The sequence below is a fragment of the Capra hircus genome, chromosome 5 (assembly GCF_001704415.2).
Source record: "Capra hircus breed San Clemente chromosome 5, ASM170441v1, whole genome shotgun sequence".
Taxonomy (NCBI): Eukaryota; Metazoa; Chordata; class Mammalia; order Artiodactyla; family Bovidae; genus Capra; species Capra hircus.
The window spans coordinates 14,677,654-14,700,893 of NC_030812.1; the positions used below are offsets into that span (position 1 = coordinate 14,677,654).

Genomic DNA, 23,240 nt, shown 5'->3' on the forward strand with positions numbered 1-23,240 from the left:
TTAACATTTAATTAAAATAAGTAAGTCGGGTTTTATTGTATTTTAAATCTCAGTTTTCATTTAACATATTCACTTCTATTATACTAGATATTAATAGAAAATTCTTAAATTCTCTTTTTGCAAGATGATATAAAGCTATCAATAAAATGTAGACTGTGCTGAATTGTGGTTTTATGTTAGCCTACTTTATTTTTTTATTGAGGTATAACTGACATACAACGTTATATCAGTCAGATACAACCTATCTTTTTTAAAGTATATTAACCTACTTTAAATGTACAACTTTCTACTGTCTATTACAGTTCTTCAACAAGCACAAACCTTTTGTCTTAATTAAACCACACTAAATCCCCATTTCACATTCCTTAGAACCATTTATTATCAATAAAAAGCTATAGGACCCTACTTTTACAATTATTTACTTTGTAAAATTAATAGATTCAGAATTCTCTTGGCTATAAAAATTACTTAGAATTTATACATCTTCATTATGTAAAATATCATAGATCAATGCAAACCAGAAATCATTCATTTATCTGTAAAACCAATGAAAATTATATTTTATGTTTCTTATCTCATTTGCCTTGCTTCCATCTCCTATATCTTACCTTCTTGTAGTTCAGAGAAGGAGAAAAGTAGGGTATATGGTTTTTCATATGACAATAGCTTTTATCTATTTATATTCATGAAAAAATGTATTCAAATGAAAATATCAGGAATTTAACAAAGGAGTTAAAAAAATAAACAGTAAAACAACTCCATAAATAAAAAGTTGATGGCATAACTGGAAAACTTAAATGCAATTTTTTCTCATTATTAGTGTTTCTTCCCTGTGTAGTAAGTATTGGCTAGTTCTTAATCTGCTAACCAAGAGTATATAGGTGTTGGGTACTTTATTATATTATAAAGGTATTTTTAAAAAATCATAATTTCACAGAGTTTTATAGAATGGCTATTATTTTTAATATTAACATAGAAAATGTTTAGCAATTTGAGAGAAGGAAAAACCAGAGCTGAACTTTTGTCTTCATCTCTTTTTGTCTAGATCCCACTGTGCGCCTAGCATTATTCAAAAACAATGAAAATAAAGTTTCTGTTACAAAACCACCAGAGAAAGCACAGCCCCAAAGAGACGGTTTCTTTGAAGGTATGATTTAATGACAGACATATAGAAAAATTAAAAAGATGGAAAACTGTCTTTAAAGAAAAATTTTAAACATCTTCATTAGCCCTAAAGTACATATATAAAAATTTATGTATAAAACATAACTAAGTAAAAGTCAAAATATGGTTCTTGGAGCTAAAATACTAACTTGGTATCTTGATTCATTAGCATGGTCATTTAGTATTTGTATTGTGGCGTATATAATTTAAATTCTTTGTATTTATGTGTGAAAATTATAATGCTATATCATTAGTGTTACTAACTGTATTTAAATTTTACACTGACAGACTATGTTACCTTGTATCAATTGAAGTGAATACATGTTGAAATTATATTCTAATATACTTACTGCTAATATATGCAAATTTCATTTAAACGTTATGAATTAAACTCTGGAATTTCAAATATTTTACTATATTTATTGCTTGTCCAACTCACTTCTAGGATAAAAAACCTGCATACATAAGTGCAGTGGCAGATTGTATTCCCTGTTTCTACATTCAGAACAATTATGGACTTATTAAGCAGGAATATTTAAATGTAATAGAACAGCAAATATGACTTAAAACAAGGTTTCTGTTGCTTTTTCTTTAATATTAAAATGGTAATAATTTTCACCTATAGTTTTGGATTGTAATTTCTGATAGGAAAAAATAGAGTCAAAATATTTTGCATGGAAGTGAACTACTCAAAAATCTTAATACTTTGTCTTCTGAATGTTTTACCACTGGCACTACCTGGGAAGCCGTCTTCTGTGTGTTTTAAATAAATCCTAAAAATTATGCATCATCATGGCATGACTGAAAATAGATACACTTTAATTTATGTTTCTATTCTGTAATGTCTCAACTAATGAAAAACGTGATAGCTACTAATTTTATATTTATTCAGAGATACCTTGCTAAGTTGAGATAGAAAACATAGGGTCTAGAATTTCTTTTAAGCATATAGTAATAAAAATATACCTAGAAAGATAAATAAAGCAAATATAGCAAATCATGGAAATTGTTAGATCAGTAGATGATGGTATAAGGAAATTTGTTTTAACATCCAATTTTTTTAATAATTGAAATTCCTATAGCAAAACATTAAAAAAGGGATAACCATTGAATGTTTAAAAATCAATATTATTTCAAAAATGTTTATGGATTAGTATTTTAATAGAAATAAAATATACTTTCAGTATAAAACAAGACCAGTTTTAATCGGGTTCATTTCTTTGTAACAGTCTCAGCTTCACTGTTTTTGAAAGGAAGAATAGAAATTCCGCTAAAATAAATAACAACTCCATAGAGCTTACCTGTTAAGTAGTAGCATCATTACTTTAGGAAGGATATGCCTAGGAAGAAAGATAGTTAGGGCATTTTTGCCCTTTAAATTAACATGTACTTCAGAATCAGAAAGAAAGATTCTATCTCAACCTGCTCTGTGACATATGAAAGGTGAATGTTACTATCAAGAATGGCATATAAGTACACTGTGTTTATTGACTTTTGTACTATAGTAGTGATAGAAATAAAATGGAACATTGCCAAATATGCTTTCTGATATGACATGCATTTTTGTTTTCTTTTCTCAGTATGAAATGTGTTTAGTTTACTTGCTTCTTTTTAAAGCTCAAGTGCATTTGGAAGCATGTCATTAATTTCACTGAATGGTCTTTATGTGTGCGGATTATATTCTAGTGACTAATAGTTACTTTAAGGCTTTTTTTTTTTTTTTTTAAGAATGGGCTTGGCAAAAATGTAAGTAGCAGAAAATTATTATGTTTATTTCTGCCTGTTTTTTTAATGGGAAAAGAGTGAGGCAAAGATGATTTAATCATTTCCGGCCACACTGAACACCATGTTATCTTTAACTGCTGCTCTGGCCTCACCCACCTCCTAGTCACACATTCAGTATTTTCTGGCTGGGTAGAAGCCAGGCATCTTCCAAGTTAGCTACCTGACTAACCACGGCTTCCCACTGGAGGGCGCGTTTTTAACCAGGTGTTCCTAGATACAATTCACAGACTGTAAGCTGCACCCTTTCTGAATATAATTTGATAAATGTCAATATATTTACAGTTAGCCAACAAAAATATAATTTTAATCTAATAAGCATCACCACAATCTAATTTTAAAACATGAGAAAAGCTGTTTTCCCTTAAAAAATTCAAATAAAATTAATTGAATATCTTACCCCCCCCCCCAAAAGTGAGGGAGATCAGAATTAAATTTTACTGTAGATTGAATGATTCTATATGGAACACTTTCTCAATAGTGGAATAGTTGCATGCTGGCACTGTAATAATTTCATTGGCTTTGTTAGAATTAGATGATAGTATTATTTGAGTTTTTTCTATAATATAAAATATTTTATAAAACATCTGATTTTGTAAAAAAAAAAAATGTAAAAATACGTATCTACTTTTCAATATTGCCTATGTGGGGTTTGCATGATTCATCTTATACATTTTACTAAAATGCTTTGATTATTTTTGTTGCCTGTATCTGGAGGTCACTAGCAAGACAGAGTGGATGGTAGTTATATCCTATTGGTCTGGGATTTAAAATATGCTTAAATTTAGGGACTATTTAACATGAAATGTCATTATATTAAATGACATGAGGTAAATAATTATACCCTATTAACAGACCATGTTTTATGAAATGTCCTTATATTTTGCTTTGTTCATGAGTCGTTGGCAATTTTTGTCTAGCTGCCAGATTTAGACCCTTGACTCAGACCTAAAGGTTGAAGAATTTTTAACCACATCTGTTCTGAAAATAACTATGTGTCAGATACTAGTTAGTTTTTCCTATGATATGAAACTAAGAGCCTGAGCATTTTATAGATTCAACATTGATTTGCTTGATTTATTTGCTTATTTTTATTTATATTAATATCATATCCGGTACCTGTCTTGGTTTATTCTATATCACCTATGATTTCTACTTAGGTTTCAATATCTGATCTTGCCTTAAAATTTGAAAACCTTTCTTACTTATTGCCTTAAATATTTCCCACCATGTTTCCTTTTTTGTTTGTTTCGAATGTTCAATTTGGAGCCTGATAACACTCTAATGTAAAAAGAGGCATAGCTTGATAGTGGCTCAGATGGTAAACAACCCACCTGCCAATGCAGAAAATACAGGAGACCCAGGTTTGATCCCTCGATTGGAAAGATCCCCTGGAGGAGGGCATGGCAACCCACTCCAGTATGCTTGCCTCGAGAATCCCATAGACAGAGAAGCCTGGTGGGCTACAGTCCATGGGGTCACAAAGTGTTGAACATGACTGAATGATTAACACTTTCAACCTTTCACTTTCACAGGTGTAGATTCTATAGATAGTCAAACACAGTTTGAATCATGATTACTCCTTTTATTGACTGTGTGCCTGGGGGCATTATTTAACTTCCCTGTGTAGCATTATTTTTCATTTGTAAAATTAAATACTAACAGTTTCTAGTTGTTGAGAATTACATGAGATTCAACTTGGGAAATGCTTGAAGTGCACATTATATATACATAGTGGATGCTCAAAACTTGTAATCTTTGGCACCAGTTACTTTTAAAGGATAAGTGTGGGGCTTCTTTTGTTTTGTCTTATTTATAATTAGTAATATTCATTGCATTTCTTACTAGGTACTATGCTATGAGTTCAACTTAAATTCTCTGATTCAGTCTTCCCAGAAGCTCTTATATATTATGACTATCAATATTTTACAGAGGAAACTGGTTTTGAAAGTTTGATAAGTAACTTGCCCAAGATCACACAAAGAGTATATGCCTAAAGGGAAATGGACATAACTTCTTTATCAAAACAAAGCTAGCAAAAATCAAACAAAATGAAAACATTAAGGAACACAGGTTCTTGGGTTATCCTGTAATGTATACAAGTTTAGAATCAAAATATTTAAGAAAAAATTTAAAAACTGACCAAAACTCTGGGAAAAAATAATTTTTTAAATTCCTTTCTAAGGGAATGGCTACCCACTCCAGTATTCTGGCCTGGAGAATTCCATGGACTGTATAGTCCATGGGGTTGCAAATAGCTGGACACGATGACATAAATTTCACTTTCACTATAGCTTACATTAATATAAATTAAGAAACAGTTTAGTGTCAGAATGGTGATAAATATGTTTTTTGACCTGTAATTAGCTGCTATCTCACCTAGTTTCATTATGATTACCTAACATTATTAAGTACCAAATCTTTTAGATTCTAGTATTTTCAAGCACCTATTCTAATTTTCATGTAGATGAGAACCTCTCCATACAGACCAAAAGTAAACACTATATTTTTGTTTTATTTATTCCTCTTTTTCCAGTCATAACTGACATTTTAATTTTATTTTAATCATATTGAATACATTAAATTACTGCTCTAATTTGCTAAAACTTAAATTTGCTACTCCTGAAGCCAATGCCAAATTTGGACTTCTGGTTTTGGCCAAGAAAGGAAGCTAGTCAAGCAAGGGAGGAAAAAAAAAAATTTGGATCTGGCCCAACAGCCTTCAAAAAGAGGCAGGTTCAGTCTTAGTTCCTCCAATACCTAGAACAATTTCACTTCGCTTTAAAGTCAGACTTTCATAATTCCCAGTTTGATGCTGTCATCACTAACATACTTTCTAATTTTCTTTAAAACTGAAGATTCACACATACCATATGTCTTTATATATCATAGAAGTTCAAATATTTTTGTATTAAATTTTTGAGTATTGAAGTCATTAAAAGACTTTAATGTCTATAATTTTTACTCCAGAGCATTTCTAATCAAACCATGTTCTCTTACAATATTTTTACTGCATGATTACAAGCATTTTCTTCTCAAGCTTTCCTCCCGTTAATACCAGTTTAGAGCACAGAGTCACATTATGTATATTGCTTATTTGTTGGTCTTGTGTTACCATAGCTGTATAGAGTACTTGCTAATAGTGCCAACACAATTAGGTATTAAGAGCTGGTAAATTAATGCCAGTAACCAAAGACTACCTGGAAGGTATGCTCCTAAGAAGAGACTTGCTTATAATTAAAACTCCCTAAATATATTTTAGGCACTATCATACTATTTGGTAGTATAACGTTTGGAATCACTTCAACTTTCTACAGGGAAAAAAAATGTGATTAGAGATTTCAGTCTAGTGAAGCATAAAACAAGCTGCAGTTTTAAAAAATATTTGTCTGTAGATAAGTGGGATTTTGGGGAATGGCAATCCATGACCAGAGAGAAGCTGATTAAACTTCCTAGGCTTTCCTGGTGGCTCAGACAGTAAAGAATCTGCCTACAATGCAGAAGACTCAGGTTTAATCTCTGGATTGAGATCTCCTGGAGAAGGGAATGGCTACCCACTCCAGTAATCTGGCCTGGAGAATTCCATGGACAGGGGAGCCTGGTAACCTATAGTCCATGGGGTTGCAAACAGCTGGACATGACTGAGGGACTAACACTTTTTTTTCACTATCACTAATATACCTAAGTAATTCATTTATTACTTTCATATATCATATATAAGTACATAATATATAATTGACACATAGGCTATATATATATTTCACATATATTATGTGTATGTGGATAAAAATGGAAAGGGATTTCAGAATTTTTAGAGTTCTTTGAAAGGAACCCTGATATATAGGCTGTTGGATATTATTAGTTTATTTTTTATTTAAAAATACAAGAGGGTTTCCACTTCTGGTAATAGAGGACTGTTTAATTCAAACCACCTCTCCTTTTGAGAACAGCTTTAAAAGCTGGAAAATGTAGTTTAAAAAAAAAACTAGTTAAAGTCATTCAAGAACTAACAAGTAAGTTAAGACTTATAAGTCAAGAAGGACATCTCAAGAACTGAGAAACTGAGCAAAACTTTTGATAATGTCACTACTCTTGGTGAACTGGGACTTTTCTGCTAACCTGTTGCCAGAAACAAATATAAACCGTGACCCAAAACAGATAACATCATCTCAAGCTTCGAATTATCTCTACATTTTTTTTCCTGTATAATTTTTGGCACACGCTAAAGGAAAAAAAAAAAAAACAAAAAGGCATAGAAGGAGAATGAAACATCACTGAACACCATGAGAAACAATAAACAACAGAAATTGAGCTAAGGAGATTTCAGATAATAAAGGCTTTAAAATGAAGACATAATAATTTTGAGGGTATAGAATAAAAAATTTAGAATTTCAGTGTACATATTAAAGCTATAAAAATATCTGAATGGCAAGTCAATCACTTAAAAGTATCATAACTGAAATAAAGAACTCAGTGTGTGGGTTTAACCCCAGATTAATCAAAACTGAAGAGAGAATTACTGGAAGGATAATAGCTGTGAAAAAATATTAAAGTTGAAGCACAAAATAAAAAAGAATGGAAAATACAGAAAAAAGAGATGTGAGATGCAGCAAAAATATCTAAGACACATGTAATTACAGTTCAAGAAAAAGGTGAGAGAGAATGATATAGAAATAATATCTGAAGAGTTAGTATTTGAGGATTTATTAAGGTGAGGTAAAACCTCAATTTATGGATTCAAAAAATTCCATAAACTACAAAGAAGACATATACAAGGAAAACCATACTATAGCACACTACAGTAAAAGCACTAAAAAGCCAAAGATAAAGAGAAAAAAAAAATTCAGATCCATTAAAAAAAAAAAAAGCTTATTACACATGAAAAGATGCTCAACATCACTCATTATCAGAGAAATGCAAATCAAAACCACCATCAGGTACCATCTCACACTGGTCAGAATGGCTGCTATCCAAAAATCTACAAACAATAAATGCTGGAGAGGGAGCAGAGAAAAGGGAACCTTCCTACACTGTTGGTGGGAATGCAAACTAGTACAGCCACTATGGAGAACAGTGTGGAGATTGCTTAAAAAACTGGAAACAGAACTGCAATATAACCCAGCAATCCCACTGCTGGGCATACACACCAAAGAAACCAGACTTGAAAGACATGGATTCCCCAATGTTCATCGCAGCACTCTTTATAATAGCCAGGACATGGAAGCAACTTAGATGTCCATTGGCAGATGAATGGATAAGAAAGCTGTGGTACATATACACAGTGGAATATTAGTCAGCTATTAAAAAGAAATTTGAATCAGTTCTAATGAGGTGGATGAAACTGGAGCCTATTATACAGAGTGAAGTAAGTCAGAAAGAAAAACACCAATACAGTATATTAACGCATATATATGGACTTTAGAAAGATAGTAACGATGACCTTATATGAGAGACAGCAAAAGAGACACAGATGTAAAGAACAGACTTTTGGACTCTGTGGGAGAAGGCGAAGGTGGGATGATTTGAGAGAATAGCATTGAAATGTGTATATTACCATATGTGAAATAGATTACCAGTCCAGCTTTGATGAATGAGACAGGGTGCTCAGGGCTGGTGCACTGGGATGACCCAAAGGGATAGGATGGGGAGGGTGGTGGGAGGGGGGTTCAGGATGGGGAACACATGTACACCCATGGCTGATTCATATCAATGTATGGCAAAAACCAGTACAATATTGTAAAGTAATTAGCCTCCAATTAAAATAAATAAATTGTTTTATTTTAAAAAAGGAAAAAAAAGTTTATTGTCTTCCAAGTAGCAATAATAATGAAGCTGGTTTATTAACAGAAGTTAGGAAAGTCAGAAGACAATTATTAAATATCATATGCTCCCAAAAGTCATGGGTAGAAGCTCTAAATCTCAATCTGACTTTGGAGAAAAGGCCTTTTAAGGAGTTAATTAAGATTTAATGAGGTCAGATGAGTGGGGCCCCAATCCAATAGAACTGATAATTTTATCAGAAGAGGAAAAGACACAAGGAGTATATACATACTGACAGAGGAAAGGTCATGTGTGGACACAGCAAGAAGGTGGCCATCTGCAAGCCAAGGAGAGAGGCCTCTGGAAGACTCAAGTTGCCAACAACCTTGATCTGGGACTTCTAGGCTCCAAAACTGCTGCTGCTGCTGCTGCTGCTGCTACTAAGTCGCTTCAGTCGTGTCCAACTCTGTGCGATCCCATAGACGGCAGCCCACCAGGCTCCCCCGTCCCTGGGATTTTCCAGGCAAGAACACCGGAGTGGGTCACCATTTCTTTCTCCAGTGCATGAAAGTGAAAAGTGAAAGTGAAGTCGCTCAGTCGTGTCTGACTCTTCACAACCCCATGGACTGCAGCCTACGAGGCTCCTCCGTCCATGAGATTTTCCAGGCAAGAGTACTGGAGTGGGTTGCCATTGCCTTCTCCAGGCTCGAAAACTGTGAGAACATGTATCTCTGTTTAAGTACTCAGACTCAGGTATCTTATTATGGCAGCCCAAGCTGACTAATATACAATGTAACGACATCTTCAAAGTGCTAAAAGAAAGTAAGCTTCACCATGAAAGTCTATACCCAACAAAACTTAAAGCAGAAGCAAGAGACACAGTTATAGAGAACAAGTATATGGATGGCAAGGGCGAAAGAAGGCAGGTAGTAGGATTTGGGAGATTGGGATTGACACTTATATACTATGTATAAAATAAGTAACTAATGCTTTCCAACCATGGTGCTGGAGAAGACTCTTGAGAGTCCCCTGGACAGCAAGGAGATCAAACACGTCACTCCTAAAGGAAATCAACCCTGAATATTCCTCAGAAGGACTGATGCTGAAGCTGAGGCTCCAATAGTTTGTCCACATGATGTGAGGAGCTAACTCACTGGAAAAGACCCTGATGCTGGAAAAGATTGAAGGCAAGAGGAGAAGGGTACAACAGAAGATGAGATGGTTAGATGGCATCACTGACGCGTTGGACATGAGTTTGAACAAGCTCTGAAAGTTGGTGATGGACAGGGAAGCCTGGCATGCTGCAGTCCATGGGGTTGCAAAGAGCTGGACACGACTGAGCGACTGAACTGAACTGAGAAACTAACACATCATTGTAAAGCAACGATATTCCAGTAAAAATTAATTTAAAATAAATAAATGGAAAAAGAAGGAAAGAAAGCAGAGCACTCATGCCACCCAGCTCTCTACCTGCTGCTTTGTGCAGTCATAAGGAAAATAAGGATGATGTCTGGATTCCTGAGCCAAAACTTTAGAGACAAAATGGGGGAAGAGAGTGTCTCTGGGAGAAGCTCATGGCACCTTTTATCTGTGTTGTCCCTTGTTCCCTAAAAGAATCCTCTCTGTCCACATGTCAGCTACGTATTTACTTGCTACCCTGGACACTTCCTGTATTTCTGGGATAGCTAATAATCCTATCAAGGTTTCAGATTAATTATTACCATATCTTAGAAAGTTCATCATTGAGGACTGCAGGTTTTTATCTAAAGAAGGCTACATGAGATAATGAGGTAACAATGGAATTGGACTGAGAAGACTCCAGTATGATCTTGCGTAAATACTCACTGGCCATATGCTCCATGTCTTTGTTTTCTTCTGTAAAGATTGGAAGCACAAATCATTACTTCTCATGATGTTTTGAAAATTAAATGATAATCCAAGGTCTTCCAGGTAAAGATGATGGATCTGAAAACCCTCATCAATATATGACCATGAAATGATTGACATCACACACTTGCTTTATCCTCCTAATAAGTTAATTTACAGTTTCTTATCAGTTGTATAGGCGCCCTCTAGATGTAAGCACACAAATGAAGATTCTTAAACATCTGAACTTTTGAACTGTGGTGTTAGAGAAGACTCTTGAGAGTCCCTTGGACTGCAAGGAGCTCTAACTAGTCCATTCTGAAGGAAATCAGTCCTGAACATTTGTTGGAAGAACTGATGCTGAAGCTGAAACTCCAATAATTTGGTCACCTGATGTGAAAAACTGACTCATTAGAAAAGACCGTGATTCTGGGAAAGATTGAAGGTGGGAGGAGAAGGGGACGACAGAGGATGAGATGATTGGATGTCATACCGACTCAATGGACATGAGTTTGAGTAAACTCTGGGAGTTGGTGATGGAGAGGGAGGCTTGGCGTGCTGCAGTCTATGGGGTCGCAAAGAGTCGGACATGACTGAGCGACTCATCTAAACTAAACTGAAACATCTGAAAGAAACTTTTAAGAAAAAGTAACAAACACAGTCAAAATCAGGTGAAAAAAATCTTCAAAAATACCATGAATATTTTTAGAGACAAGAAAATATTGCATCCATGAAATAAGAATGAGATGCTATGATAAGAAAGAGGGAGTTCAGAGAACTAAAAAATGTCTTTGAAAATAAAAATATGGTATCAAAAATATCTTGACAAAAGATAAAGTTAGAAGATAGTGTTAAAGAAACTTCCCAGAAACTGGAGCAAAAATACAGTGACAAGAAACATGAGAGAGAACATAAGGAAAAGAGACTTAGTCCAGGAGGTCCAGCCTTAGTAGTTGATAGTGGTTCCAGAAAGAACACAATGACAAATAGATTGAAGGAAGCTGTCAGAGAAATCATTCCCCACAGTTCCCCAAACTAAGGGAATTTCTAGTTTCCAGATCATGTTAGGAAAATGAATAAAATTAAAATCACCTTTGTAGCACATCTTAGAAGATGTCATAAAACCAGAGACAAAGGAAAGACTTTAAAAGTCCTCCAGAAAGAGAAACAGATCTTATTCAATGGATCAGTTATCTAAAAGGCATTGGACCTCCCCACATTAATCTTGAACCCTAAAGGATGATGGAATAGTATATTCAACATCATTGGGCAAAGTTATTTTTAACCCAGAAATCTATAAGTGAAAAAAAAAAGTGAAAGTATTAGCTGCTAAGTCGTGTCAGATGCTTTGCAACCCCTTGGACTGTAGAGCACCAGGCTCCTCTGTCCATGGAATTTTCCAGGCAAGAATACTGGAGTGGGTAGCTATTCCCTTCTCCAGGGGATCTTCCCAACCTGGCTCTCCCTCACTGCAGGCAGATTCTGTACCATCTGAGCCACTAGGGAAGTCCATAATTCTATAAACAGGTGAATTATTAATAAAATTAAAAATATAAAAGCATATCAAGTCTTAATGTATCTCCCTTGCAGCCTTGGTCTGGACGCTACTGGAGGAACCACTCCACAAAGATGGAGAGGTAAACCATGAAAAAGAACACATGAAACGTAGTGAGAGAAACAAAGGGATGGCGAAGAGTGATCAAGATGAGAGCACACACAGGGTTCAAGAGTAGATACTCTATGCTGACAGACATCTTTGAGGAGCAAATATTTTTTTCATTGTCTCGTCATGAACATGCTCCAACATATTCAATAGGAGATACAGTGCTCAGGAAAAGAGTTTGGGAATGACCGACAGACATGTCTGTGGAGGCTTCCCCAGTAGCTCAGCGGTAAAGAATCTGCCTGCCAATGCAGCAGACGCTGGAAACTCGGGTTCGATCCCTGGGTCAGAAATATCCCCTGGAACAGGAAATAGCAGTGCACTCTGATAATTCTTGCCTGGACAACCCCATGGATAGCGGAGCCTGGCGGGCTACAGTCCATGGGGTTACCAAGAGATGGATACGAGTGACCGAGCATGTACATGCGGATGTGTGTGTAGAATGCTAATTCATGAATCTGCGGTAGATGCACCCTTCTAACAGAGAATTTGAACACTGATGACAGTACAAAGGAAACTAACTAGGTGTAAAAAATTGGTTGACTAAATGATCAGTTACACTAGGAAGGAAATGTAATCCGTAACTGTTATGCTATTTTTTTTTTCTATTAGAAGCTGTATGTTTTGAATTCAAATCAAAAGTTAAATGAATGAAATGTAATAGGCTTCACACAACACTAAATTTACCTAACTTTAAGGAAAGAAAATGGCAACCCACTCCAGTGTTCTTTCCTGGAGAATCCCAGGGATGGGGGAGCCTGGTGGGCTCCCGTCTATGGGGTTGCGCAGAGTCGGACACGACCGAAGCAACTTAGCAGCAGCAGCAGCAGCAGCAAGGAAAGACAAAGGAGAAGAGACCTCAAAACCTGTTGAGTATAATGAGGACATTGTGACATCTGGGCACAACCCGTGGTGCCCTAACCATTCCATTTGGCACTTAGGAAATGTGTGGGCATGAGTCAAGTCAAGTCTGTGAGTGTGTAGATAAAATGAGTTAAAGCAATCCATCATCTCTGATGATCCCAGCAGATTTTACTGTTTTTCAGTCATATAGTCTTCCCAGGTATATGATCAGCTAGTAACCCAGTGCATTGGCAGGTATATAGATGGATGGATAAACCAATATTTATCCATATTGGTTACTTATAGTTCAGTAAACAATCTCAATAATGAGGGCTTGGTCTGGTACAGCTAAATTCTCATTTATTGGATTCAGTAGATATTAAATTCTAACAATTACTTTACTGGAGGATTAAATCCTCACACTTCCTTGCAACTATAGGAAAACCATAGAACTAGCTATTAACCCTTCATGGGTCACAAAGAGTCAGACACGACTGAGCTACTGAACTGAACTGAACTGGGCTTCCCCAACAACTCAATTCTTAACCCCAGAGGGTTAAGAATCCAGAATCCGCCTACAGTGCAGAAGACAGAGGAGACACAGATTCAGTCCCTAGGTTGGGACTATCCTCTGGAGGGGGAAAATAGCAACCCACTCCAGGATTGTTGCCTGAAAAATCCCACTGATAAGAGGAGCTTGGTGGGCTACAAAGGGTCGCAGAGTCAGACATGACTGAGAAACTAACACATACAGCACCCATGGCTCATATTTAAGGTTCAGGTATAAATGATATTTACATTATCATAAATAGTTAAATATTAAATTGTGATTTGTCTAGGAAATGGGAAAATGAAGTATATGTGTTTATGGTAGACAAGTTATAAAAGGACTAAATCTTTCTCTTTTCTCTTGTGAGGCCAAAAGGTAATATACAGAAATTTCAAAAATGAAAACATCAAGATATATGCAGGCCAGCAGTGGAATAAAAGACCAATGTGATTGAATATAATTGCCTTTAGGTATAAATTGAGAATGGAACTCAGACTTATTTCCTTGTCTTTCCGATTTAACCTAGCAAAACATCTTTATTGAATATTTATCACGTGCTTGGCATTGTGTAAGGAGGTTAGGATACAGTGGTGAATGAAATAAACACAGGCCATAAGTAATGGGGTTCACTGTCTGACAGAAGCAGGGAAGAGGGTGACTGACATTTATTAACATTCATATAAGTGTATAAGTGCCAACAAAGGTCCGTCTAGTCAAGGCTATGGTTTTTCCAGTGGTCATGTATGGATGTGAGAGTTGGACTATAAAGAAAGCTGAGCACCATGGCTTTTGAACTATGGTGTTGAAGACTCTTGAGAGTCCCTTGGACTGCAAGGAGATCCAATCAGTACATACTGAGGGAAATCCGTCCTTAATATTCATTGGAAGGACTGAGCTGAAGCTGAAACTCCAATACTTGGGCCACCTGAAATGAAGAACTGACTCATTGGAAAAGACCCTGATTCTGGGAAAGATTGAAGGTGGGAGGAGAAGGGGATGATAGAGGATGAGATGGTTGGATGTCATCACCAACTCAATGGACATGATTTTGAGCAAACTCTGGGAGTTGGTGATGGACAGGGATGCCTGGCGTGCTGCAGTCCATGGGGTCACAAAGAGTCAGACACAACTGAGTGACTGAACTGAAGTATATAATGACACATCAGAATAAAGTTCTATTGAGGAAAAGTAAGGGAAACTCATTATGAATTTAGGGAAGAAGTGACTCTAGAACTGAATTTGAAGATTGGGTAGGAGTAACTAGGCAAAGAGAGAAGTTGTGGATAAAGAGTTGGGCCAAAGTTGGGCCTAATGAAAGACTCTGAAGATAGGGTAGCCTTGGCCATTAAAGGAATTGAAAGAAGGCTGGTTTGGCCAGAGAACAAGAAGTCAGATAAAGCTGGAGAAGTTGGCAGGGGACAGAGCAACTTTATATCTTAATTTTTTGGAGGGGAGGTATTAATCTTTTTATTGGAATAGCACCACTGACTCAATGGGCATGAATCTGAGCAAACTCTGGGAGATAGTGAAAGACAGGGAAGCCTGTTCAGTCCATGTGGTCACAAAGAGTCGGACCCAACTTAATGACGAACAACAACTGCCGTACAGTGAAGTGAATCAGATATATGTATTCCTATATCCCCTGCCTCCTGAACCTCCCTTTCACACCTACCCGCAGCCCGCCCATCTAGGTCACCACAGAGCACTGAACTGGGTTCTCTGTGCTAAACAGCAGGTTCCCACTAGCTATCTATTTTATAGATGGTAGTGTAAACATCAGTGTAAATCAAAACTCCAGTGAGGTACACCCTCACACTGATGAGAATCGTCATCATCAAAAAATCTACAAACAGTATATGCTGGAGAGGGGGCAGAGAAAAGAGAACCCTCTTGCACTGTTGGTGGGAGTATAAATTGACACAGTCACTGTGGAGGACAGAGAAGTTTTAATTTGTCCTTATTAGTCCATGTCAAGGGTTTGGCTTTCTGTATTCCAAGAACAATAGTCATTATAAGCAGACGATGAAATGGTGAGATGTGTTCTTCAAGTGATGATTATGAAACATGTGGTATGGAGAGCAGATAGAAAGGAAACAGGAGTGAACGTGATGAGAAAAGTTAGGAGGTCAGTGCAGTAGTCCAGCGTGGAGATGGTAGGCTGGAGCAGGCTGAACACAGTAGACATGAAGATGTAAGGGGAAAGTAGAGAAGCAGCAATCACAAGGTATGAGTGTGTTTTAAGTCATGTGCCCAGTTGTGTCTGACTCTTGGCAGCCCCATGGACTGTAGCCTGCTGGCTCCTCTGCCCATGGAATTTTCCAGGTAAGATTACTGGAGTGGATTGCCATTTCCTACTTCAGGCGATCTTTCCTACCCGGGGACCAAACCCACGTCTCTTGCACCTCCTGTGTTGGCAGGCAGTGCTACCACCTGGGAAGCCTGTGTTTTAAGTTATTTCTCACCTATTGAATGAAAAGAATAATACTCACCCCATAGAGCAGTTGTGAGGAGTGAAACCATTGCTTAGCCTAGTATTTAGTATGTGGCAGCAATCATTTTTATTCCCTTTGACATTCCAAACTTCACTATAACTCTCTCCTTAAATAGTGGTCTCGCTCTCTTTCAAGGCTAAACTTTTGATCCTTGCTGTGGATGTTATTCTGCAGATCCTGTGATGTTCTGACGTTTAGTTGTTGTCTGCCTTGTTTCTTAAATTTCTGCCTGTATTATATCTATTGTTTAAAATCAGCCTGTGAATAAGTTTCATCTTTATTATTGAAAATGTGATGCTACCTCCTTTTCGAGCCACTACCCCATCCATCCATCTCTCTTTTTTATCAACCTTCTTAGGCAGTCTAATTAGTATCTTCATTTCTCACCTTCTATTTATTGAGCATTTTTTATTCTCTTAAAAAAACATTTTTTAGCTTCTGCTTTCTTTTATTGTACTTGAGGCTGGAAGCAGAAGTAAAAATCAGGTCTTGATTTAGAAACTCAGCCTAACAAGAGACAAACTAATAAACTGAAATTTATAATCTCATGTACAGTCCTTTCATAAAGCTATGCAGAGTGTACATTCTGGTCACATTCTCATCATTGTACTCAAACTACCTTCATTACAGTAATCAGTGTTAACCTCTTAATTGCTGAACTCAGGAGCCTCTTTTGCACCCTCTTTCTGTTTGCCATTTATTTGGGACTTTCTCTCCTTAGAATTTTTCTCCCGTTACACCCTCATTCCAGTTCTCTCCTGGTTCTCCTAGTTATCTTACTGCTCCTCTTTATTTGTCTTCTCTGCCTATTTCTGTTCCTAAAAGAGAAGCATCCCTTAAAGTTTTGTGTGTGTCTGATGTTATTCTATGTTCAATCCACAGATTTATTTACAAATACAACAGAAATTTGCTTGGCCAGACATTATAGTAGGTGAGGGGATACAAAGATGAGTAGACATAATTTTGCCTTTAAAAAACTAGCCTCGAGTCCAGTTGATGAGACATATAAATAGGCAAAAGAAAACATCACGGAGGTACAGATCAGACCTGTTCCCAAGATGTGATGAAAAGATCGAGAGCATAACACCTAATTCTCTCATATAACTTATGTTTACAGGCAGTGACAACTAAATATCCACCTCCGTCCTTCACCCTTTGATTTTATCCCGGGCACTTGAAACCCAGTATGTCTGATATGATGTGTATATGTACATTCCACTCCACCCACCTGTTTGATCCTTTTTGCTCTCTCTGTTAGGAGCATCAGCCGTCATCCACTCGCTTAACCTAGATAAATGAGAATCATTCTTAATTCTGTTCACTTTTGCATTTGTTAAGTGTAGGCACTACCCCCGCATCAGCCATGGCCTGCAGTGTCTCTTGCCCTGAAATATTGTCACGGTCACCTTTATAATATTCACACATCTCTTCATGTTACCAATGCTATCTTCTGTACTTGCACAGCAATGACTTTCTAAACTGTGATTCTTCCCACAGCACACCGCTGTTTAAACTTCACAGTGTCTTTCTGTTTCCCCTAGTGCAAATTCCAAGGTCTTAAACGTACAATACCCTTTACATACTGTTCCCAGCATACCTTTCCACCTTGTATCATTTCTCCCCCAAATACTCTGTAACCATATTGAACTACTTCAGTATATCCCCAACTATAATAGAGTGCTTGTTCTTTCCCAAAAATGCCCTGCTCTTCATATTTGCATGCCACTTTCTTTATCTTTAATGCTTTTCCTCACCTTTCTAGTTTCAGACGTTTTCTTATCCTTCATGACCCAGATAAATAAATGTCATTTCATCTGTAAGGCTCCTAGTAACACCAAGCTTCCCGCAGGCCTCTGTCATGACTGCTAAATACTCTCCTATAGCTATATGTTTTTGTCTATTTCCTGCACTGACTATAAATCTTTTTAAAGTCAGGGATCAAGTTTTAGTCATATTTCTGTTTCCTCCCATCTCCAGAACCTAGCAACATTATTAGATTCATCTATACTAGGCATTCAGTAAGTATTTGTTGAATTAATAAGCAGTTCTGACTCTAAAAAAGAAATAATATCTTTGGAGTCTCAGAAACACTCTTCCTGCCAATTGCTATTACTCAAAGTCAGATATTGGCCTATTCCCAAGTTAAACTTACAACTCATTTAGTGTTCACATCCAAGCTTTAGGTCCCACTGTCTCAGCCACCCCTTAGATCTACTTAGCACACTTTGGAATTCATTTAATCATTTCCTACTTAAGCTCCACCAGCTGTGAAGTTTTGGATTTTGAAAATTTCCTCGTTATAAATAGCATCCTTTCATTTTATGGTTTCATAGCTTTTGAAGCATTTTCTAGAAGAGATGGGTAATAAAGTCACTATTTGTTTTTGTGTTTAAAGAAAACTAAATGATTTCCATATTCCATTGATATTTTATAGCAACTTAATAAAACTGTGGGATCCCATGTGTTTTCCCCAAAGCTTCATTATCTTCCATAAGACTTTTTCAAATCATTATTTTAGTTTAAAAACAATACTCAACCTAACAGTTAAGAGAATGAGCTATGGAGCCAGACTATCTAGGTTTAAATTCCAGCTCTGCCCCTTGCTGCAGGTATGACTCTATCACACCCTCAGTCTTTCAGTGTCTGTTTCCTCATTTATGAAATTGATATAATAAGGTAAATAATGCAGAGTTCACAGAGTTGAGTAAATAAATCAGTACATATAAAATGCTGGGAATAGTATCTAATACATAGTAAGCTCAATACACGTTAGCTATTTCTATTATCAGGAGCAGTAGTCATTTACAATGAAATCTGTATAAATTAGAATTTGATTATAGTAACTCCATACACTTTGAAACATTATATTTTAAAATATGGTGTATGTGTATTGGGAAAATTTATTATTCTACTTAGCTGATCATTTTTCCATAGAAAGGGATTTTTCAGGTGAAGGTAAATGCATTTACCTGAATAGACAAGACACAGATTCTGGTCAATAATTCATTCTACTCTAAATTTTAGCTGGACAACTTTGATAGGCAGCTTTAATCCAGATTTTTTAAAATCATGTCAGTCAATCAATCAGTCACACTTCTGGCATTAACCTACCACCCCCAATGTATCCCTTGTCATTTCTTTTCTTCATTCTGTAGAAGGTCTTGAACTTGGGTAGCCCATTGAAGCATGAATTAAAGAAGAAACTGATATCTTTAAACATTCCAGTAATAATCTAATTATAAAAATTAACTTAGTTTTATCCTCCGCTTAGAGAGAAAATATTCTCAGATATTGATATATATTTTGTAAAGATAAAGTTTATTTTGCAACTTTATTCAAAAAGAATAAAAATACTAATATGGAGCATGAATTAATTTCCTATAATTCTTGTGATCCTAAGATTTGTCATTTTGACAATTTTGCAGTGTTTTTTCCATGTTAGATGGAAATAAAATTATCCCTTAAAGTTTTCTAAAATGTGTCCTATGGTTCTTTGCACCAGTAACCTTAAATTATATAAGAGATTTTCCTAAAGAGAAAAGATTATATCAATTACTATTTGTAGATTAGTTTTCTGAATTACTATCGGAAGTAATATTTGGATTTAGTCCTGAGAAATTAAAACTTATTTACCATAGTGTCAACATTTTGTCATCAGCCAGATGCTAAACTCGAAGTTTAGATAAAACTCAGTTAGCCCCCAAAATTGCTGCTTATGAATGACACGCTTATGTTGAAACGGAATTATCTGTGTTTGTGGTGCTGTAATACTTTGAAGCTGCTTTCTAATCTCATGCTGTGCTCATGGTCCATTCTCATGTAGTTGCATGTATACCTCTATACAAATTTCTATGTCATGAAATGAGTTCTTATTCTTGGCATGAGATGTTACATTCAAATTTATACATTTTTTTCCTTAAACTACTTGTCTTATCAACAGTATATTGAAACCAAGGCTTTACATTTTAAATGTCCCCTAAATTTAACTTTATGTCTTTTTCCTTTGATACATTCTATTAATTTTAGAAGAATAAATGTTCAGATATGTTATTTAAAATATTTCTTTAATATGTTTAAAGTAACTCAAATGTTCATGACAAAAATCCTGTTTCATTTGGAACCTTACATCATCCTAACAGAAAAAAAAATCTATTAAAAAACTATGGAAATTTGACCTTTTTGCACTGTTTCTTCAAAGAAGAAAAAATGTCTTTTTTAAAAAGAAGTATTAATAGTCATCTCTAAAGATGTCATCCAATCACCTCTTAGTTAAAAATATTTTGCTTAGAGAAATCTATAAAAACACCTGGATTATTTTCCTACAGCTCATCTCATCCATGATAAGAAGAAAATACCATTGGTATAGAAACAATGACAAGGATTGGCATATAAGAAGGAGAATAGACTCTTCTATATATTTTTATTTGACTATTAACTAAACTGTGTATGCCAAGATTTAGGTTAGTTGAAACCCCCTACAAACTGGGCTTATGGAAACAGTAACTGATCCTTCTAACATTGTGTTTTTTAATACACCACAAGAATGCATTTCCAAAAAGTAGAAGATCTCTATCTTGAGATGTGTTGAAATGCTTTAAAAAATTCTATACTAGAGGAGAAACATCTTTCTTAAAATTTTAAATCATACAGTTAATATGAACTTACACAATAGAGCCCAGAACACTGACATATTTTCTCATTTTTTAAGGGAATTAATGGCTCTCCACCAGTACTTTAACATGTAAAATGAGTAAGTTACTTGTGTCCAGTACATCCAAAAAAGAGCCAGGATAAAATAAACATAAGGGGTTGGATATCTTGGAAAAAATCTGTCATGGGTTTGGGTTAATCATCTCCAGAAGAAATTCAACTTGATGCCTGAAATGTTAGACTTCTTGGAGAAAGCAGAAAGGCCTGAGGCAGTGTTGATCTGAAGGAGTGCTCTCCATGGGTCAGAGCTGCTCTGCTGGCAGAGTGCAAACCCAGTTCACAACCGAGGCCTCTGAAAAGTTGTAAAAGACTGCAGGGGCCTTCCAGTGCACGCACTCCAGCTTTGGTTACATAGTTTTAATGGCCCAGTTTCTTATTATAAAATAAAACTTAAAAATAAAATCTGTGCCTAATTTTCCAACTTTCTATCCATCAGTGATAGGATTGCTTCCTTCAACATTTGTGGAGTAAAACATCTATTTCTTAAAGTTTTAGTGATCATATGGAAAAGTTATGTAAATACGGAATACCTTAATTTGGTACAGTTTTCATAATGTCCTTTTCTTAGTCTTTCAAACATTAGAAAATGAGTTATGCAGGCAATACTTCAGCTTAATTCTCTTCCATCACCTTTCATACATTAAACTTCTTTTATTCCAGCCACAAACTTCTCTTTACATAAAATCCCTGACATTGCTTGCCTTGGAAACTGTGCAAAATGATCATTTTGATTTCTAATAATAGTCCTGAACTCTTGGGAAACTGATCCAGTGCTAAATGATATATCAAGTATATAGTCATTTTGCCCCAACTTCTGTTTTGCCTATATCCATCATCGGAGATAGATTGTATTCACTTGAAGTAACATCAGGTGAATGTAAAAATAGGCTTAGGTTAATCATTAAATACAGGAATAATTACATGATTTTATCCTGTATGATAGTAAAGTGTGGCATGTTTTTAGTCTATTCTAGAAGAAAGACAGCATAGAGAGATCACATTTATGTTCCCTTTGCTTTTATCCCATTTTGTTGCACTCAAATGCCAAGGAACTTATATTAGCCTTGGACTCAGATATATTGTTAATTAAAATATCTGTGCATATCCTAAAGACTGGTTCTTTTTTGTAAATGTATAAGGCTGTTCATTTGTACTCTTATGTATGTTTGTACCCTGTAGATTTTTCTTAAAATTGCTGTGATCATATAGGCATAATCTGACTAGTTCCAGTAAAGAAACTTCAACCTTTAAACAACATAGAAGTCAATCATTTCGATGAGTGGAGGCCTAAGTGCTGAAGCATTTCAAATCCTTTTCGTTTGACCACTCAGTGACCTGATAACTATTTCCTGTCCCTAAATAAGGTTGTGACCCAGGTCCTAGAGTGCGAAACTCAGATAATTTTAGAAACAAGTCAAATGCCATAGGACTTGAAAAAGTAGAAGACGGTTTAACTAAAGTTTTTCCTTTTAAAGTGAAATCATGTATCTTAAATAAGAACGAATCAAAACGAAATGTGCTATCCTATTGTTCATCATGTTTAAAGCAATCAAAATTATTGATTTTATTGTCTATTAGGATGCAAAATTACCAGATGTCTCTAAAAAAAGATGGACTATAGTACAGTTCCTCAGTTCTACTCTTTTAAGGTGATTCACATTATAAAAGAAATAAGTAAATAAATCAAAACTAATAGTGTTTCAGTGACTCACCATAATAGTTTGAGAACAGGGATGTTAAAATTAATTCCAATTACATATGCATATGTGTGTGTGAATAAGTGTGGGTAGTCTTCTGTCTCTGTTAGTATTTATAGCTGTAGAAAGGGGAAATCATAAAAGAACAGCAACAACAACCAAGCCCTCTATATTTCAGACATGGCAGAAATGCTTCTAACCACCTATTTGAGCTGCTAAAGTGCCTTTGGCAATTGGATTAGGAGAAGAAAGACCCTTACAAGTGCATCTTACTGATCTGAAAATGTAATTGACTGTAGTTTGTTTTGATAATTTTTTTTTGCTTTTTCATAACTTGGATGTGAAATATAATGTTATGAAACGTTAATTATTTTAATGAGGTCAAGAAGTGTTTCCTTAAAATAACAGTTTTAATGTTTAACATATGTTTGATACTTCTTCTCCTTGTACAGTTAATAAACTTATGTATTAAAAATATATTAGAGCTAAACTTAAAATATACTTTTAAAAGAGTAAATATGGAAAGAACTCTCTGAAATTGACACTTAATCTGAGCTGTTTAAACTAAGCTGAGATTTACACTTCTCACAGGGATATGCAGTTTATCAAACTACACATTGTCAGTTTTGATCTCACACATTCTTAAGAATCATTATAAAATAAGCAACTAAAAGCTATAGAATTAATTAAACAGTGAGAATAGTATGATTTTA

General features: G+C 35.5%; 1 protein-coding gene across 1 annotated transcript in view; it reads left to right on the top strand.

Moving 5' to 3' along the window:
* Positions 1 to 23,240, top strand: part of LRRIQ1 (leucine rich repeats and IQ motif containing 1) — a 211,204-nt gene that overhangs the window by 147,093 nt on the left and 40,871 nt on the right. The window contains exon 23 of the mRNA XM_005679778.2: positions 1,046 to 1,147. Coding sequence (XP_005679835.2) covers positions 1,046 to 1,147 — 102 coding nt within the window. The remainder of the gene's footprint in view (positions 1 to 1,045; positions 1,148 to 23,240) is intronic.